General features: G+C 40.8%; 1 protein-coding gene and 6 non-coding genes across 8 annotated transcripts in view; 6 read left to right on the top strand and 1 right to left on the bottom strand.

The window, feature by feature from the left end:
* Nucleotides 1-17,310, bottom strand: part of slc26a6.2 (solute carrier family 26 member 6, tandem duplicate 2) — a 50,016-nt gene extending 32,706 nt beyond the window's left edge. For both annotated transcript variants that reach the window (XM_030138000.1, XM_030138001.1), the window contains exons 1-6: nucleotides 17,181-17,310; nucleotides 13,518-13,657; nucleotides 11,576-11,686; nucleotides 11,305-11,480; nucleotides 5,637-5,801; nucleotides 5,112-5,264 (exon numbers count right to left, since the gene is read on the bottom strand). In XM_030138000.1, coding sequence (XP_029993860.1) covers nucleotides 5,112-5,264; nucleotides 5,637-5,801; nucleotides 11,305-11,480; nucleotides 11,576-11,686; nucleotides 13,518-13,657; nucleotides 17,181-17,308 — 873 coding nt within the window. In that variant the 5' untranslated portion in view covers nucleotides 17,309-17,310. The remainder of the gene's footprint in view (nucleotides 1-5,111; nucleotides 5,265-5,636; nucleotides 5,802-11,304; nucleotides 11,481-11,575; nucleotides 11,687-13,517; nucleotides 13,658-17,180) is intronic.
* Nucleotides 15,210-15,282, top strand: trnar-ccu (transfer RNA arginine (anticodon CCU)). Its single transcript has one exon. It is a non-coding gene; the product is annotated as a tRNA-Arg (tRNA).
* On the top strand, nucleotides 15,289-15,360 carry trnam-cau (transfer RNA methionine (anticodon CAU)). Its single transcript has one exon. It is a non-coding gene; the product is annotated as a tRNA-Met (tRNA).
* Nucleotides 15,813-15,885, top strand: trnar-ccu (transfer RNA arginine (anticodon CCU)). Its single transcript has one exon. It is a non-coding gene; the product is annotated as a tRNA-Arg (tRNA).
* On the top strand, nucleotides 15,892-15,963 carry trnam-cau (transfer RNA methionine (anticodon CAU)). Its single transcript has one exon. It is a non-coding gene; the product is annotated as a tRNA-Met (tRNA).
* Nucleotides 16,702-16,774, top strand: trnar-ccu (transfer RNA arginine (anticodon CCU)). Its single transcript has one exon. It is a non-coding gene; the product is annotated as a tRNA-Arg (tRNA).
* On the top strand, nucleotides 16,781-16,852 carry trnam-cau (transfer RNA methionine (anticodon CAU)). The gene has a single exon. It is a non-coding gene; the product is annotated as a tRNA-Met (tRNA).
* Nucleotides 17,311-18,148: the final 838 nt, after the last annotated feature.

The following is an 18,148-nucleotide window of genomic DNA, read 5'->3' as shown; positions in this document are numbered from 1 at the left end:
GTCCATAAAGTGTCCTAAACTGTCCATAAAGCGTCCTAAACTGTCCTTAAAGCATCCTAAAACTGTCCATAAAGCATCCTAAAACTGTCCATAAAGCATCCTAAAACTGTCCATAAAACATCCTAAAACTGTCCATAAAGCGTCCTAAAACTGTCCATAAAGAATCTTAAAACTGTCCACAAAGCGTCCAAAAACTGTCCATAAAGTGTCCTAAACTGTCCATAACGTGTCCTAAAACTGTCCATAAAGCGTCCTAAAACTGTCCATAAAGCGTCCTAAAACTGTCCATAAAACATCCTAAAACTGTTCATAAAGCGTCCTAAAACTGTCCATAAAACATCCTAAAACTGTCCTTAAAGCGTCGTAACACTGTCCATAAAGTGTCCTAAAACTGTCCATAAAGCATCCTAAAACTGTCCATAAAACATCCTAAAACTGTCCATAAAGCGTCCTAAAACTGTCCATAAAGAATCTTAAAACTGTCCACAAAGCGTCAAAAAACTGTCCATAAAGTGTCCTAAAACTGTCCATAAAGCGTCCTAAAACTGTCCATAAAGCGTCCTAAAACTGTCCATAAAGAATCCTAAAACTGTCCATAAAGTGTCCTAAAACTGTCCATAAAGCGTCCTAAAACTGTCCATAAAGCGTCCTAAAACTGTCCATAAAGCGTCCTAAAACTGTCCATAAAGCGTCCTAAACTGTCCATAAAGTGTCCTAAAACTGTCCATAAAGCGTCCTAAAACTGTCCATAAAGCGTCCTAAAACTGTCCATAAAGCGTCCTAAACTGTCCATAAAGCGTCCTAAAACTGTCCTTAAAGCGTCCTAAAACTGTCAATAAAGCGTCCTAAACTGTCCATAAAGCGTCCTAAAACTGTCCATGAAGTGTCCTAAAACTGTCCATAAAGTGTCCTAAAACTGTCCACAAAGTGTCCTAAAACTGTCCACAAAGCGTCCTAAAACTGTCCATAAAGCGTCCTAACACTGTCCATAAAGCGTCCTAACACTGTCCATAAAGTGTCCTAAAACTGTCCATAAAGAATCTTAAAACTGTCCATAAAGCGTCCTAAAACTGCCCATAAAGTGTCCTAAACTGTCCACAAAGCGTCCTAAACTGTCCATAAAGTGTCCTAAACTGTCCACAAAGCGTCCTAAAACTGTCCATAAAGCGTCCTAACACTGTCCATAAAGTGTCCTAAAACTGTCCATAAAGCATCCTAAAACTGTCCATAAAGCGTCCTAAACTGTCCATAAAGTGTCCTAAAACTGTCCATAAAGCGTCCTAAACTGTCCATAAAGCGTCCTAAAACTGTCCATAAAGTGTCCGAAAACTGTCCTTAAAGCATCCTAAAACTGTCCATAAAGCGTCCTAAAACTGTCCATAAAGCATCCTAAAACTGTCCATAAAGCGTCCTAACACTGTCCATAAAGTGTCCTAAAACTGTCCATAAAGCGTCCTAAAACTGTCCATAAAGTGTCCTAAACTGTCCACAAAGCGTCCTAAAACTGTCCATAAAGTGTCCTAAACTGTCCATAAAGTGTCCTAAACTGTCCACAAAGCGTCCTAAAACTGTCCATAAAGCGTCCTAAAACTGTCCATAAAGTGTCCTAAACTGTCCACAAAGCATCCTAAAACTGTCCATAAAGTGTCCTAAACTGTCCATAAAGTGTCCTAAACTGTCCACAAAGCGTCCTAAAACTGTCCATAAAGTGTCCTAAACTGTCCACAAAGCGTCCTAAAACTGTCCATAAAGTGTCCTAAACTGTCCATAAAGTGTCCTAAAACTGTCTATAAAGCGTCCTAAAACTGTCCATAAAGAATCTTAAAACTGTCCATAAAGCGTCCTAAAACTGTCTATAAAGCGTCCTAAACTGTCCATAAAGTGTCCTAAAACTGTCCATAAAGCGTCCTAAACTGTCCATAAAGTGTCCTAAAACTGTCCATAAAGCATCCTAAAACTGTCCATAAAGTGTCCTAAACTGTCCACAAAGCGTCCTAAAACTGTCCATAAAGTGTCCTAAAACTGTCCATAAAGTGTCCTAAAACTGTCCATAAAGTGTCCTAAAACTGTCCATAAAGCGTCCGAAAACTGTCAACAAAGTGTCCTAAAACTGTCAACAAAGTGTCCTAAACTGTCCATAAAGTGTCCTAAAACTGTCCATAAAGCGTCCTAAAACTGTCCATAAAGCGTCCTAAAACTGTCAACAAAGCGTCCTAAACTGTCCATAAAGTGTCCTAAAACTGTCCATAAAGCATCCTAAAACTGTCCATAAAGCATCCTAAACTGTCCATAAAGTGTCCTAAACTGTCCATAAAGCGTCCTAAACTGTCCATAAAGCATCCTAAACTGTCCATAAAGCATCCTAAAACTGTCCATAAAGCGTCCTAAAACTGTCCATAAAGCATCCTAAAACTGTCCATAAAGCATCCTAAAACTGTCCATAAAGCGTCCTAAAACTGTCCATAAAGCGTCCTAAACTGTCCATAAAGTGTCCTAAACTGTCCATAAAGCGTCCTAAAACTGTCCATAAAGCGTCCTAAAACTGTCCATAAAGAATCTTAAAACTGTCCACAAAGCGTCCAAAAACTGTCCATAAAGTGTCCTAAACTGTCCATAAAGTGTCCTAAAACTGTCCATAAAGCGTCCTAAAACTGTCCATAAAGCGTCCTAAAACTGTCCATAAAGCATCCTAAAACTGTCCATAAAGCGTCCTAAACTGTCCATAAAGTGTCCTAAAACTGTCCATAAAGTGTCCTAAAACTGTCCATAAAGTGTCCTAAAACTGTCCATAAAGAATCCTAAAACTGTCCATAAAGCGTCCTAAAACTGTCCATAAAACATCCTAAAACTGTCCATAAAGCGTCCTAAAACTGTCCATAAAGCGTCCTAAAACTGTCCATAAAACATCCTAAAACTGTCCTTAAAGCGTCCTAAAACTGTCCATAAAGCGTCCTAAAACTGTCCATAAAGCGTCCTAAAACTGTCCATAAAGCGTCCTAAAACTGTCCATAAAGCGTCCTAAACTGTCCATAAAGTGTCCTAAAACTGTCCTTAAAGCGTTCTAAACTGTCCATAAAGCGTCCTAAAACTGTCCATAAAGTGTCCTAAAACTGTCCATAAAGTGTCCTAAACTGTCCATAAAGTGTCCTAAAACTGTCCATAAAGCGTCCTAAACTGTCCATAAAGTGTCCTAAACTGTCCATAAAGTGTCCTAAAACTGTCCATAAAGTGTCCTAAACTGTCCATAAAGTGTCCTAAAACTGTCCATAAAGCGTCCTAAACTGTCCATAAAGTGTCCTAAAACTGTCCATAAAGCGTCCTAAAACTGTCCATAAAGCGTCCTAAAACTGTCCATAAAGCGTCCTAAACTGTCCATAAAGTGTCCTAAAACTGTCCTTAAAGCGTCCTAAAACTGTCAATAAAGCGTCCTAAACTGTCCATAAAGCGTCCTAAAACTGTCCATAAAGTGTCCTAAAACTGTCCATAAAGTGTCCTAAACTGTCCATAAAGCGTCCTAAAACTGTCCATAAAGCGTCCTAAAACTGTCCATAAAGTGTCCTAAAACTGTCCATAAAGCATCCTAAAACTGTCCATAAAGTGTCCTAAACTGTCCACAAAGCGTCCTAAAACTGTCCATAAAGCGTCCTAAAACTGTCCACAAAGCGTCCTAAAACTGTCTATAAAGCGTCCTAACACTGTCCATAAAGTGTCCTAAACTGTCCACAAAGCGTCCTAAAACTGTCCATAAAGCGTCCTAAAACTGTCCATAAAGCGTCCTAACACTGTCCATAAAGTGTCCTAAAACTGTCCATAAAGCATCCTAAAACTGTCCATAAAGCGTCCTAAACTGTCCATAAAGTGTCCTAAAACTGTCCATAAAGCGTCCTAAAACTGTCCATAAAGCGTCCTAAAATGTCCATAAAGCGTCCTAAAACTGTCCATAAAGAATCTTAAAACTGTCCATAAAGCGTCCTAAAACTGCCCATAAAGTGTCCTAAACTGTCCACAAAGCGTCCTAAACTGTCCATAAAGTGTCCTAAACTGTCCACAAAGCATCCTAAAACTGTCTATAAAGCGTCCTAAAACTGTCCATAAAGAATCTTAAAACTGTCCATAAAGCGTCCTAAAACTGTCTATAAAGCGTCCTAAACTGTCCATAAAGTGTCCTAAAACTGTCCATAAAGTGTCCTAAAACTGTCCATAAAGCATCCTAAAACTGTCCATAAAGTGTCCTAAACTGTCCACAAAGCGTCCTAAAACTGTCCATAAAGCGTCCTAAAACTGTCCACAAAGCGTCCTAAAACTGTCTATAAAGCGTCCTAAACTGTCCATAAAGCGTCCTAAAACTGTCCATAAAGCGTCCTAAAACTGTCCATAAAGTGTCCTAAAACTGTCCATAAAGCATCCTAAAACTGTCCATAAAGTGTCCTAAACTGTCCACAAAGCGTCCTAAAACTGTCCATAAAGCGTCCTAAAACTGTCCACAAAGCGTCCTAAAACTGTCTATAAAGCGTCCTAACACTGTCCATAAAGTGTCCTAAACTGTCCACAAAGCGTCCTAAAACTGTCCATAAAGCGTCCTAAAACTGTCCATAAAGCGTCCTAACACTGTCCATAAAGTGTCCTAAAACTGTCCATAAAGCATCCTAAAACTGTCCATAAAGCGTCCTAAACTGTCCATAAAGTGTCCTAAAACTGTCCATAAAGCGTCCTAAACTGTCCATAAAGTGTCCTAAAATGTCCATAAAGCGTCCTAAAACTGTCCATAAAGAATCTTAAAACTGTCCATAAAGCGTCCTAAAACTGCCCATAAAGTGTCCTAAACTGTCCACAAAGCGTCCTAAACTGTCCATAAAGTGTCCTAAACTGTCCACAAAGCATCCTAAAACTGTCTATAAAGCGTCCTAAAACTGTCCATAAAGTGTCCTAAAACTGTCCATAAAGTGTCCTAAAACTGTCCATAAAGCGTCCGAAAACTGTCAACAAAGTGTCCTAAACTGTCAACAAAGTGTCCTAAACTGTCCATAAAGTGTCCTAAAACTGTCCATAAAGCGTCCTAAAACTGTCCATAAAGTGTCCTAAACTCTGTGGACGTGTGTTGGTGGACTCACGCCGAGCAGCTCCACGGGGATGGGAACTGGAAGTCTTTTGCTCAGGTACGTGTTGAGCTCCTTTGCAGCGATGAGTCCGACGATGGAGACGATGCTGACCACCAGAGAACCCACGTTCGTCTGAGGGACCAGGTAACACATCTCCAACACTGTCTGCAAAACACACAGTCACATTAATGTAGGGGTGTCAAACATACGGCCCGCGGACCAAAACCGTCCGCCAAAGGGTCCAAACGGGCCCATTTGAAGATATGAACAGGTAAGGATGTTGAACTGGTTTTAGTTCAGGTCACACATTCAGACCAGTGTGATCTAAGGTACAATAAGAACTGGATAAACTAGAAATAATGACTATTTATTCACATGTTCTTCTTGGTATAATGTGAAAAAATAATATTACAATATGCCTCTAAATAATGACAACTCCACATTTTCCTCTTTTCGTGCAAAAAAATAACATTAAATTAAATGATATATAAACTATTGTAAACAGTACATCTGTATACTGTGTGTGTGTGTTCTCACATATATGACCGACATGGGTCCGCTGTATCTCTTGGGGCTGACGCCAAACGTGTACTTCAACTGGGACACGATGACGTGGATGGCGGCACCGGTGGTGTAACCCCGGACCAGGGGCTCGGACAGGTAGGTCACCACGAACCCGAACTGGACCAGACCGAGCAGCAACTGGAGACCCGGAAGAACCAGAACCAGGACAGAAGACAGAACTACAGGTTAGAGGACAGGAAGAACCAGAGCCAGAACCAGAACCAGGATAGAAGACAGAACTACAGGTTAGAGGACAGGAAGAACCAGAGCCAGAACCAGAACCAGGACAGAAGACAGAACTACAGGTTAGAGGACAGGAAGAACCAGAGCCAGAACCAGAACCAGGATAGAAGACAGAACTACAGGTTAGAGGACAGGAAGAACCAGAGCCAGAACCAGAACCAGGACAGAAGACAGAACTACAGGTTAGAGGACAGGAAGAACCAGAGCCAGAACCAGAACCAGGACAGAAGACAGAACTACAGGTTAGAGGACAGGAAGAACCAGAGCCAGAACCAGAACCAGGATAGAAGACAGAACTACAGGTTAGAGGACAGGAAGAACCAGAGCCAGAGCCAGAACCAGGACAGAAGACAGAACTACAGGTTAGAGGACAGGAAGAACCAGAGCCAGAGCCAGAACCAGGATAGAAGACAGAACTACAGGTTAGAGGACAGGAAGAACCAGAGCCAGAACCAGAACCAGGACAGAAGACAGAACTACAGGTTAGAGGACAGGAAGAACCAGAGCCAGAACCAGGATAGAAGACAGAACTACAGGTTAGAGGACAGGAAGAACCAGAGCCAGAGCCAGAGCCAGAACCAGGACAGAAGACAGAACTACAGGTTAGAGGACAGGAAGAACCAGAGCCAGAACCAGAACCAGGATAGAAGACAGAACTACAGGTTAGAGGACAGGAAGAACCAGAGCCAGAGCCAGAACCAGGATAGAAGACAGAACTACAGGTTAGAGGACAGGAAGAACCAGAGCCAGAACCAGAACCAGGACAGAAGACAGAACTACAGGTTAGAGGACAGGAAGAAGCAGAGCCAGAGCCAGAACCAGGACAGAAGACAGAACTACAGGTTAGAGGACAGGAAGAACCAGAGCCAGAGCCAGAACCAGGACAGAAGACAGAACTACAGGTTAGAGGACAGGAAGAACCAGAGCCAGAGCCAGAACCAGGATAGAAGACAGAACTACAGGTTAGAGGACAGGAAGAACCAGAGCCAGAGCCAGAACCAGGACAGAAGACAGAACTACAGGTTAGAGGACAGGAAGAACCAGAGCCAGAGCCAGAACCAGGACAGAAGACAGAACTACAGGTTAGAGGACAGGAAGAACCAGAGCCAGAGCCAGAACCAGGACAGAAGACAGAACTACAGGTTAGAGGACAGGAAGAACCAGAGCCAGAACCAGGATAGAAGACAGAACTACAGGTTAGAGGACAGGAAGAACCAGAGCCAGAGCCAGAACCAGGATAGAAGACAGAACTACAGGTTAGAGGACAGGAAGAACCAGAGCCAGAACCAGAACCAGGATAGAAGACAGAACTACAGGTTAGAGGACAGGAAGAACCAGAGCCAGAACCAGAACCAGGACAGAAGACAGAACTACAGGTTAGAGGACAGGAAGAACCAGAGCCAGAACCAGAACCAGGACAGAAGACAGAACTACAGGTTAGAGGACAGGAAGAACCAGAGCCAGAACCAGAACCAGGATAGAAGACAGAACTACAGGTTAGAGGACAGGAAGAACCAGAGCCAGAGCCAGAACCAGGACAGAAGACAGAACTACAGGTTAGAGGACAGGAAGAACCAGAGCCAGAGCCAGAACCAGGATAGAAGACAGAACTACAGGTTAGAGGACAGGAAGAACCAGAGCCAGAACCAGAACCAGGACAGAAGACAGAACTACAGGTTAGAGGACAGGAAGAACCAGAGCCAGAACCAGGATAGAAGACAGAACTACAGGTTAGAGGACAGGAAGAACCAGAGCCAGAGCCAGAGCCAGAACCAGGACAGAAGACAGAACTACAGGTTAGAGGACAGGAAGAACCAGAGCCAGAACCAGAACCAGGATAGAAGACAGAACTACAGGTTAGAGGACAGGAAGAACCAGAGCCAGAGCCAGAACCAGGATAGAAGACAGAACTACAGGTTAGAGGACAGGAAGAACCAGAGCCAGAACCAGAACCAGGACAGAAGACAGAACTACAGGTTAGAGGACAGGAAGAAGCAGAGCCAGAGCCAGAACCAGGACAGAAGACAGAACTACAGGTTAGAGGACAGGAAGAACCAGAGCCAGAGCCAGAACCAGGACAGAAGACAGAACTACAGGTTAGAGGACAGGAAGAACCAGAGCCAGAGCCAGAACCAGGATAGAAGACAGAACTACAGGTTAGAGGACAGGAAGAACCAGAGCCAGAGCCAGAACCAGGACAGAAGACAGAACTACAGGTTAGAGGACAGGAAGAACCAGAGCCAGAGCCAGAACCAGGACAGAAGACAGAACTACAGGTTAGAGGACAGGAAGAACCAGAGCCAGAGCCAGAACCAGGACAGAAGACAGAACTACAGGTTAGAGGACAGGAAGAACCAGAGCCAGAACCAGGATAGAAGACAGAACTACAGGTTAGAGGACAGGAAGAACCAGAGCCAGAGCCAGAACCAGGATAGAAGACAGAACTACAGGTTAGAGGACAGGAAGAACCAGAGCCAGAGCCAGAACCAGGATAGAAGACAGAACTACAGGTTAGAGGACAGGAAGAACCAGAGCCAGAACCAGAACCAGGATAGAAGACAGAACTACAGGTTAGAGGACAGGAAGAACCAGAGCCAGAGCCAGAACCAGGATAGAAGACAGAACTACAGGTTAGAGGACAGGAAGAACCAGAGCCAGAGCCAGAACCAGAACCAGGACAGAAGACAGAACTACAGGTTAGAGGACAGGAAGAACCAGAGCCAGAGCCAGAACCAGAACCAGGACAGAAGACAGAACTACAGGTTAGAGGACAGGAAGAAGCAGAGCCAGAGCCAGAACCAGAACCAGGACAGAAGACAGGACTACAGGTTAGAGGACAGGAAGAACCAGAGCCAGAACCAGAACCGGGACAGAAGACAGAACTACAGGTTAAAGGAGGACAGGAAGAACCAGAGCCAGAACCAGGACATAAGGAACTGCCTACAGTTTGAAGGAACACTCAGATCTCATATCGTTTTAATGTCTACAGTCAAACCTTTGGACTAAAAACATTCAAGTTTATCCAAAAAAACTTTTAGCGATATATTCATGTTACACCTTGTTCTAAAGCTTAGATCCTCCTCAACTCTATCATTAAGTTTATTTTACAGTTTTTGAAACATTATTAGTGAAAGTATCTCCTGGACAGTGATCAAAGTTAATGGGACTTCTACCTGTTTGGTCACATAACTGGTCCATGCCATCATTAATTATATTCCTGCTCAAATATATGTAAAAAAAAACAAAACAAAAGGAAAAACACTTTTTTCTGCTAAATGTACCCAGTTCAGGTTGTATTTTGGCCACATTCTAAAACAGGACATTTTCTGACACTAGAGGTTATAACCTTTATAAATCAAATGAAACTGCATTTATTTAAATGACATTTTAACAGCTGTCTTTTCTTCAGTTTTAATGGTTTCACTTGAATCTGTCATTATTGTTAAATTTGACCGTAAACATCCATATTGCCCAAACATAAACACACAGATATCTCTTAGAAATGAGGTCTTGATCCCAATAAAATAAGCTGATGAAATAAAGATCAAATCCTAACACCATAAACAGCCTCAGTAAAACAACAGTAACCCTATTAGTTGGACGTTTAGGCTGATGACAGATTAAAAACACAGAATAACAGCAGGATTCCAGTAAATGCTTTTAAAGTGATCAATAAACCCTTCAAATGGATCCTGTGTTTGTCATCCATCAAACCAAGCAGCAGCTTTTCAGTATTTCTGCTTTTTGTGTTGTTTCCTGCTGCTTCGTCCGTTCAGACACAGATCTAATATATTTATTTTCCATTTTTATTATTAAATTTACAAAAAAACTAAACAGACGATGAGCATCAAATGACACGATTTCAGCAGGTGCGAAAAAAAAAACAAAACACGAGATTTAGCCATAATAAGACAAAACGTCCGCCCTTAACCCATAAACACCCAAATGTCCACCTTAAACCCATAAAGACCCAAACGTCCACCTTTAGCCCATAAAGACCCAAACGTCCACCTTAAACCCATAAAGACCCAAATGTCCACCTTTAACCCATAAAGACCCAAACGTCCACCTTAAACCCATAAAGACCCAAATGTCCACCTTTAACCCATAAAGACCCAAACGTCCACCTTAAACCCATAAAGACCCAAATGTCCACCTTTAACCCATAAAGACCCAAACGTCCACCTTAAACCCATAAAGACCCAAATGTCCACCTTTAACCCATAAAGACCCAAACGTCCACCTTTAACCCTTAAAGACCCAAATGTCCACCTTTAACCCATAAAGACCCAAACGTCCACCTTTAACCCTTAAAGACCCAAACGTCCACCTTTAACCCTTAAAGACCCAAACGTCCACCTTTAACCCTTAAAGACTCAAATGTCCACCTTTAACCCATAAAGACCCAAACGTCCACCTTTAACCCTTAAAGACCCAAACGTCCACCTTTAACCCTTAAAGACTCAAATGTCCACCTTTAACCCTTAAAGACCCAAACGTCCACCTTTAACCCTTAAAGACCCAAACGTCCACCTTAAACCCATAAAGACCCAAACGTCCACCTTTAACCCATAAAGACCCAAACATCCACCTTTAACCAAAACCTTCTACTGATCTAAACTGTTTAATATCTGTTGATCCACTAATCTTATCAATCCACATCAATAACTGGTGTCAAATACAGTTCTTCATCTTTTCATGGTCATCAGACCCATTTGGACATTCAGAGGCTCTGTAGTTACCATGGAAACACCGTCATCTTCTACAACATTGATTCACCAGTAAAACCCATGGAGTTGGATCAATGACAGTGGATGGACACACTGGGTTTATGTTGATTAAAAATAAATAAAAGGAACAAAAATGAGTAAAAACTTCACAAAATCCTGAAGAAAATGAAAAAATAAGCAACAAGATGAACAAAAACAGCCAAAGCGATCAATAAAATGAACAAAAATGAAAAATAAAGTAACATGAACAAATTAAGCCACAAACTGAACAAAATTGAAGAAAAAATAATAAAATAGGCAACAAAATGAACAAAAACAAATAAAATAACAAGTGAAATGAATAAAAATGAACAAAATAAGGTTGTATCTGCTTGCTTTTATGCTCAGTTAATGATAGATTTGACAAAAAAGACACGTTTTTCTGTTTTTGATATAATAACCTTTGAATTTACTTTGAGCTTTAATGATCATCTACATGATCAGTGAATTAAATATAAAAAAATATAGGATTAACACTGAAAAATGTGAAATGCAGAGGAAAATATGATGATAAATGTTGATAAATCACATGGGACAGACAGAATAATCCTTTGTGTGTTTAAGGGTTAAAAGATGATCTAACTTTATCTGACCATTGGTTGTATTTCAGACGTTCTTCTCATATTTACCTGGAATATTCCGGACATGAAGGTGACGGCTGCTGCCACTTTGACCCTCTCTGCGTCTCTGGACACGATGTCGACTACTTCAGTGTTGGTGACGTTGTCCCATATGGTGAAGGCCGAGTCGGGGGCTAATCGCTCCGTCACGCCGCCGATCATCACGCTCAACACAGCGTAGGTTCCTGTTGAAAAGACTCCAGATGTGAGCGCCGGTTCTACCGACCAGAACCAGAACCAGAACCACCTGAGTATGAGCTGTAGGAGCTGAAGGACAAACCGAGTGAAATGTGCCTGGACGTCCCAAAGATGAAATAGACGAGGACGGGGTAGAAGGACGAGTAGAGGCCGAAGACGGCGGGAACGGACGCAAGCAACGCGTACGCCATCCCTGAAGAAAACAAAACAGGACCAGCACAGAATGGTATGAATGAGCCCAGAACGGAGTCAGACAAGAAACAGAACTTTAACCTATAAGGACCAACAACACGACAAGATGAATGAAACGAAACAGAACAACCATGACAATAATCGAGATGCAATGGAAAGATGTTTTCGTTACAGAGACGGCTGTTGTCTGTCTAAAAACAGAGCGAAGCTAACAGAGCTAAGCTAACAGAGCTATAACAGAGGTAAGCTAATAGAGGTAAGCTGACAGAGCTATACCAGAGCTAAGCTAACACAGCTATAACAGAGCTAAGCTAACAGAGCTATAACAGAGCTAAACTAACAGGCCTATAACAGAGCTAAGCTAACAGAGTTAAACTAACAGAGCAATAACAGAGCTAAGCTAACAGAGCTATAACAGAGGTAAGCTAATAGAGGTCAGCTGACAGAGCTATACCAGAGCTAAGCTAACAGAGCTATAACAAAGCTAAGTGAACAGAGTTAAACTAACAGAGCTATAACAGAGCTAAGCTAACAAAGTCAAACTAACAGAGCTATAACAGACCTAAGCTAACAGAGTTAAACTAACAGTGCTATAACAGAGCTAAGCTAACAGAGTTAAACTAACAGACCTGTAACAGAGCTAAGCTAACAGAGCTATAACAAAGCTAAGTGAACAGAGTTAAACTAATAGAGCTATAACAGAGCTAAGGTAACAAAGTTCAACTAACAGTGCTATAACAGAGCTAAGCTAACAGAGTTAAACTAACAGACCTCTAACAGAGCTAAGCTAACAGAGCTATAACAAAGCTAAGTGAACAGAGTTAAACTAACAGAGCTATAACAGAGCTAAGCCAACAAAGTTCAACTGACAGAGCTATAACAGAGCTAAGCTAACAGAGCAAAGCTGACAGAGCTAAACTAACAGAGCTATAACAGAGCTAAACTAACAGAGCTAAGCTAACAGGCCTATAACAGAGCTAAGCTAACAGAGTTAAACTAACAGAGCTATAACAAAGCTCAGCTAACAGAGCTAAGCTAACAGAGCTATAACAGAGCTAAGCGAACAGAGCTCTAACAGGGTTCCTACAGGTTTCTATAAGTTAAATATAAGAGTTTTTAAGACCTTTTCAGGGTTCATATATATTTTACAAGGTCAAATTCAAACACTTTTAAGGGTCTTTTTCACGTTATCTCTGGGGTCAAATTTATTTATTTTTTTTTCACTTTTTATCACAATTATGTACATTGTATTATGAATAAACAGCTAAAATGACCCCCATTCATTTACAATAGAATTCCATCTGAACCTTTGATTCATTTACAGTAAAACCAAAGGACTCACTCACTAAATGGATGATATTGTTCTATTGCTGTTATATAATAATTATATACTATACTGTATATACTTTGCTTTTCAAAATATAAAAAAAAACATTGAAAAGTTGTTAAAAAAGTTAAAAAAAAAAATAAAAAAATTCAAACATGAAATCATTCTTTTGTGGACCAAAATATAATACAAATGACTATATTTAACATGAAAAACTGATAAAAGTGTCATAAAAACACAGGTCATTTTGACTCATTTATGGAAGAGTAGGGGGTCCGGGATCTAAGGGTTAAACTATCACCAAATCAGGTTTATATGGGACAAGAAAAAGCTCCACAGCAACAAGTAATTTAAGTAGAATGAATTAAGAAAAACTGTAAAAGTCAAGTTGACCCCAGTAACGTTAAAAACATTCACTTTTACTAAAATAACTCCTGTCATGTGGTGTTTTGGATGTTCTTCTGACCTCCAGACCATGTGACCACGTAAATGTGTGACGTCTCACCCTGCGGCAGCTGCATGATCCCTACGCTGATGCCGGAGATCAGGTCACCCAGAGCGTCCTCTCTGATGGAGTACCGAGGCAGCCACGAAACAACGGGGACGCTACCCAGAAGGCACCTCTTCAGTCTGGGTCCTGAACACCTGAAGGACAGAGAACGGAGACAGGAGAGCAGACCCCCATCAGAGAACCAACAGAAAGACAGACACATGCAAAGAGGAAAGGGTCAAGGTTCACATATTAACCCTTTAAGCCCTGATTAAAGGTAAAGGTTCACATATTAACCCTTTAAGCCCTGATTCTAGGTAAAGGTGCACATATTAACCCTTTAACCCCTGGTTCTAGGTAAAGGTGCACATATTAACCCTTTAACCCCTGAGCCCTGATTAAAGGTAAAGGTTGGAAATTGGAGATTGGAAAATGTGAATTACTATTACGTCACTAATTTGAACAAATGAACAATCTCCACTTAATTTAGCGTCTGCTAAACAGCAACTACACAAATAATTTTATTTATAATTGTAAACAGATGTCTCCTTTTTTAGCTGCAGCTGAAGGTCCTTCTGTCCTATGATCCTTTATCTGAACTTCCTACACCATTAATTTTATGGTTTTGCATTTATTCTTTTCTTTTTTTTTTTTTACTGTGTTTTATGGTTATTGCTTATCTTATCTGTTGTACTATAGATGTTATTGCTCATGTTGTTGTTTGTTTTTTACCTTGTAAATCAGTTTGTAAACCCTTTTTTACTACGACTGCATATCAAAAAAATATACTATTCTTCATGGAACTGACAAATAGATGTCAGTGTATGCACTGATTTTATAGGTTTTAATCTGTTATCTAGAGTCTTAGAGTTAATCTAAAGGTTTCTGGGTTTTCTTTCTTTCTTTCTTTCTCTTTGTTTCTTAATGTTCTGAATTTAAAAATTAACACAGATATCAGGGAAAAAAAGGAATGTACTTCCCTTTGCACTAACACTCAGTTTATTTAAATCTGGGTTAAAGACCCACCTGTTCTCAGCTGCATTTGAAGAGAGTTTTTATTCTTTTAAGCTTAAAGTTTTTATCTGTTTTATCTGTTTATCTGATTTTTGTTTGTTTGTTTTTCTCATGCCTATACTTGTTATTGCTTCTGCTGTAATGGTTTTAATGTTTTATGTAAAGCATTTTGAATTGTCCTGTACATGAAATGTGCTACAGAAATAAACCTGCCTTGCCTTGCCCGCCTTTGTGTAAACATGAATAAGACTCTAGCTCACAGCCCTTGTTCTTTATCCACTGGGACCTGACGATAACAGTATCAGATCCAATCACCTACTGGTGGAACAAAAGTAGGATGAAACTGAAGGATGCTGCAAATGTTCTTCAATGGGCTCTATGCACGGCCCCACTACTTCCTGAACTTAAGGCAGCTCCTTCATTTCCTGTCTTTCATTACTGGACACACTGATTAATCCAGGTGTGTCTGACCACAGTAGTCACAAGAAGAAGTAGCAGACACACCTGGATTAATCAGTGTGTCCGGTAATGAAAGACAGGAAATGAAGGAGCTGCCTTAAGTTCAGGAAGTAATACGGCTGTGCATAGAGCCCACTATAAAGTCTGAATGTGTGAAGATGTGGACCATTGTCTCATCGGTCACAGTAGTTCAGCTCATTGTCCATAAATGGAACTGATGAAGGACAGACCCAAGCCTCAGTGGCCTAATGGATAAGGCACTGGCCTCCTAAGCCAGGGATTGTGGGTTCAAGTCCCATCTGGGGTGATTGACAGCAGAGTGGCGCAGCGGAAGCGTGCTGGGCCCATAACCCAGAGGTCGATGGATCGAAACCATCCTCTGCTACTTTGGTTCTTGTCTAAACATGAACCGTTTACAGAAGGATAGAAACTGGACTGTTGTAGCAGACTGAATAAACTGTAGAACTGGACCAAACACTTCAATAATAATCTTCTAATATTTCACACCAGAAGCCATAAAACTTTGGACATGTCCAGAAAAGGTGCATAAGAGAGCAGACTTGCAATGATCACTTAAAGTAACCCTCTGGGTTTTTAATAGTTCTCTTTCACTACTCACCAACAAGTGAGTAGTGAAGGAGTGAAATTTCATTATATTCCATCCTTGATGTATTAGTTTACTTGTGATTGTGAAACAGTTAGAGCTGTGGATGAAGGCTGCAGATGAACAGCCTTTCTGCCTCATTTTGTCACTGCTTTTGTCCTCAGGCATGTCCTTTCATTTCTGTTTACGTCTGCTTTGCGCTGCTTAGAATGTCTCCCCACCCCTGGACCCAGGCCCCAGTGGCCTAATGGATAAGGCACTGGCCTCCTAAGCCAGGGATTGTGGGTTCAAGTCCCATCTGGGGTGACTGACAGCAGAGTGGCGCAGCGGAAGCGTGCTGGGCCCATAACCCAGAGGTCGATGGATCGAAACCATCCTCTGCTACTTTGGTTCTTGTCCAAACATGAACCGTTTACAGAAGGATAGAAACTGGACTGTTGTAGCAGACTGAATAAACTGTAGAACTGGACCAAACACTTCTATCCACAGACTGACAGCAAGACAGAGGAACAGACTAGAAAACACAACATCCATTTTTATGAGCACAATGAAGGAACCATCTTGGTCTTGAATGGACATCATGTGACTCCTAGTAGAAGTAAGGATGAAGGATGAATTCTGAAGTCTACAGGTCTGTCCTCTGCTCAGATTCACACAAAGGATACAAGACTGATATGACAGCGCTTCACATTACAGATGGATAATGACCCAAAACAAACTGAAAACACAACCTGAGAGCATTAGAAGAAGAAGAAATGGAGTGATCAGCAGTGGCCAAGTCAGTCACCTGATCTGAACCCAATAGAGAAGCTTTTCAGGTACAGAAGACTAAACTGTGGCAAAAACACCAGTTAACAAGCAGCAACTGAAGGAAACTGTAGTCAAGGCCTGGAAAAGCAACTCCAGGAGGAAACTGGTGATGTCCACAGGTTCAAAACTTCAGACAGTTATTGACTGATTTACATTCAAGGATTAAAAACAATAACTGTAGCTGCACAGTCAGTACATTTTTTCCTTTGTGTTTCACTTTGTTGTGCTCGTAAACACCAGCGCAACGATATTGTCTGGACACAATAGAGGAGTTCATTGTCCATAAATGGAACTGATGAAGGACAGACCCAAGCCCCAGTGGCCTAATGGATAAGGCACTGGCCTCCTAAGCCAGGGATTGTGGGTTCGAGTCCCATCTGGGGTGATTGACAGCAGAGTGGCGCAGCGGAAGCGTGCTGGGCCCATAACCCAGAGGTCGATGGATCGAAACCATCCTCTGCTAACATTTTGTTTTAACTGTTTCTGTTTTAGTTCATGTCTTTGTTTTATGCTGTGACTCAGGGAAACGCACAAGAATTCCAATGTACCTATACTACGATGTATCTGTGCAAATGACAAATAAAGTCTATTCTATTCTGTTCTGTTCTATTCTATTCTATTCTATTCTATTCTATTCTATTCTATTCTATTCTATTCTATTCTATTCTATTCTATTCTAATTATTCCTCTTTCTTATGTAACTTTGAGCTGACTGCTGCCGTTCCATGTATGACTGAGCTGTATCAGTGACACTTGGGAACACCACACACATGAGTGCTACAGGACTCTACCTCAGGGACTTCTTCATCTTGTCACACACAGATGTTTTTCTGTTAGATTTTTCTGCCATCTCATCCACAGCTCCTTCGTCCAGGACGTCTCTGTGGATGCTGTATTCCATTGGCCAATCCTCCGCCATGGCTCCAACAGCTGAAATATTAGGAAAATATTAGTCCTTTTCCTCTGATGTACTAACAAGTACAACCTGATGTTTGTTGAGCTAAAAAAACAGTTTTAATTTAGATGTGTAAGGTGATTTTTTAGGATACACATGCTCAGAAATATGTGCTTAAAATACTTATTTATCAGATTTTCAGCTTAAAAATATAATTATTAGTGTTTCATTCATTGTAATCCTGATCTGGACGCTGCTGAAACTGATTTGTTGATTTCACCACATCAGACACAGTATCCTCTACTTGTAATATTAACCTTCAGGTGTCCAGGTGAACATATTAAACACACTTTACACTTCAGGTTATTAAAGGTCACATTATTTTTCAGTTTGTTTTTAGGTCAGAATTCAGCAGTTGTTCATTTTTGCCTGATTTATTTTAAAATTCTGATCCATCCACTAAAACCATCCCATAATAAACAGTGCTAAATTCCTATATAACACCTGTCTACCATTTGAGTACAAAATACACACTGACACATTTAACATTTGACCTAGAACCAAAAATAATAACATGAACCAATTTTGGTGTTAATCCCTGTCAGATGACAGGAGGAACAAATAAATACATATATACAATTTTTATGCAAGTATGTTGAAAAAAAAAACATGCCAGGATTTCCTCATATTTTTCATTAATATATTCATTTTTGTTAATTTTGTTCCATTTTTTTGTTTATTATCCTCGTAATAATTTTTTTTTGCTCATTTTGATGATTATTTCCCCCAAGTTTTTCCATTATTTGATCCATTTCCTTGATGATTCTCCTCCATTTGTTCGTTATTTTATTCATTTTTGTTTAT

This window comes from Sphaeramia orbicularis, chromosome 7, assembly GCF_902148855.1.
Source record: "Sphaeramia orbicularis chromosome 7, fSphaOr1.1, whole genome shotgun sequence".
NCBI lineage: Eukaryota > Metazoa > Chordata > Actinopteri > Kurtiformes > Apogonidae > Sphaeramia > Sphaeramia orbicularis.
This window is presented reverse-complemented; position numbering and strand designations above follow the sequence as displayed.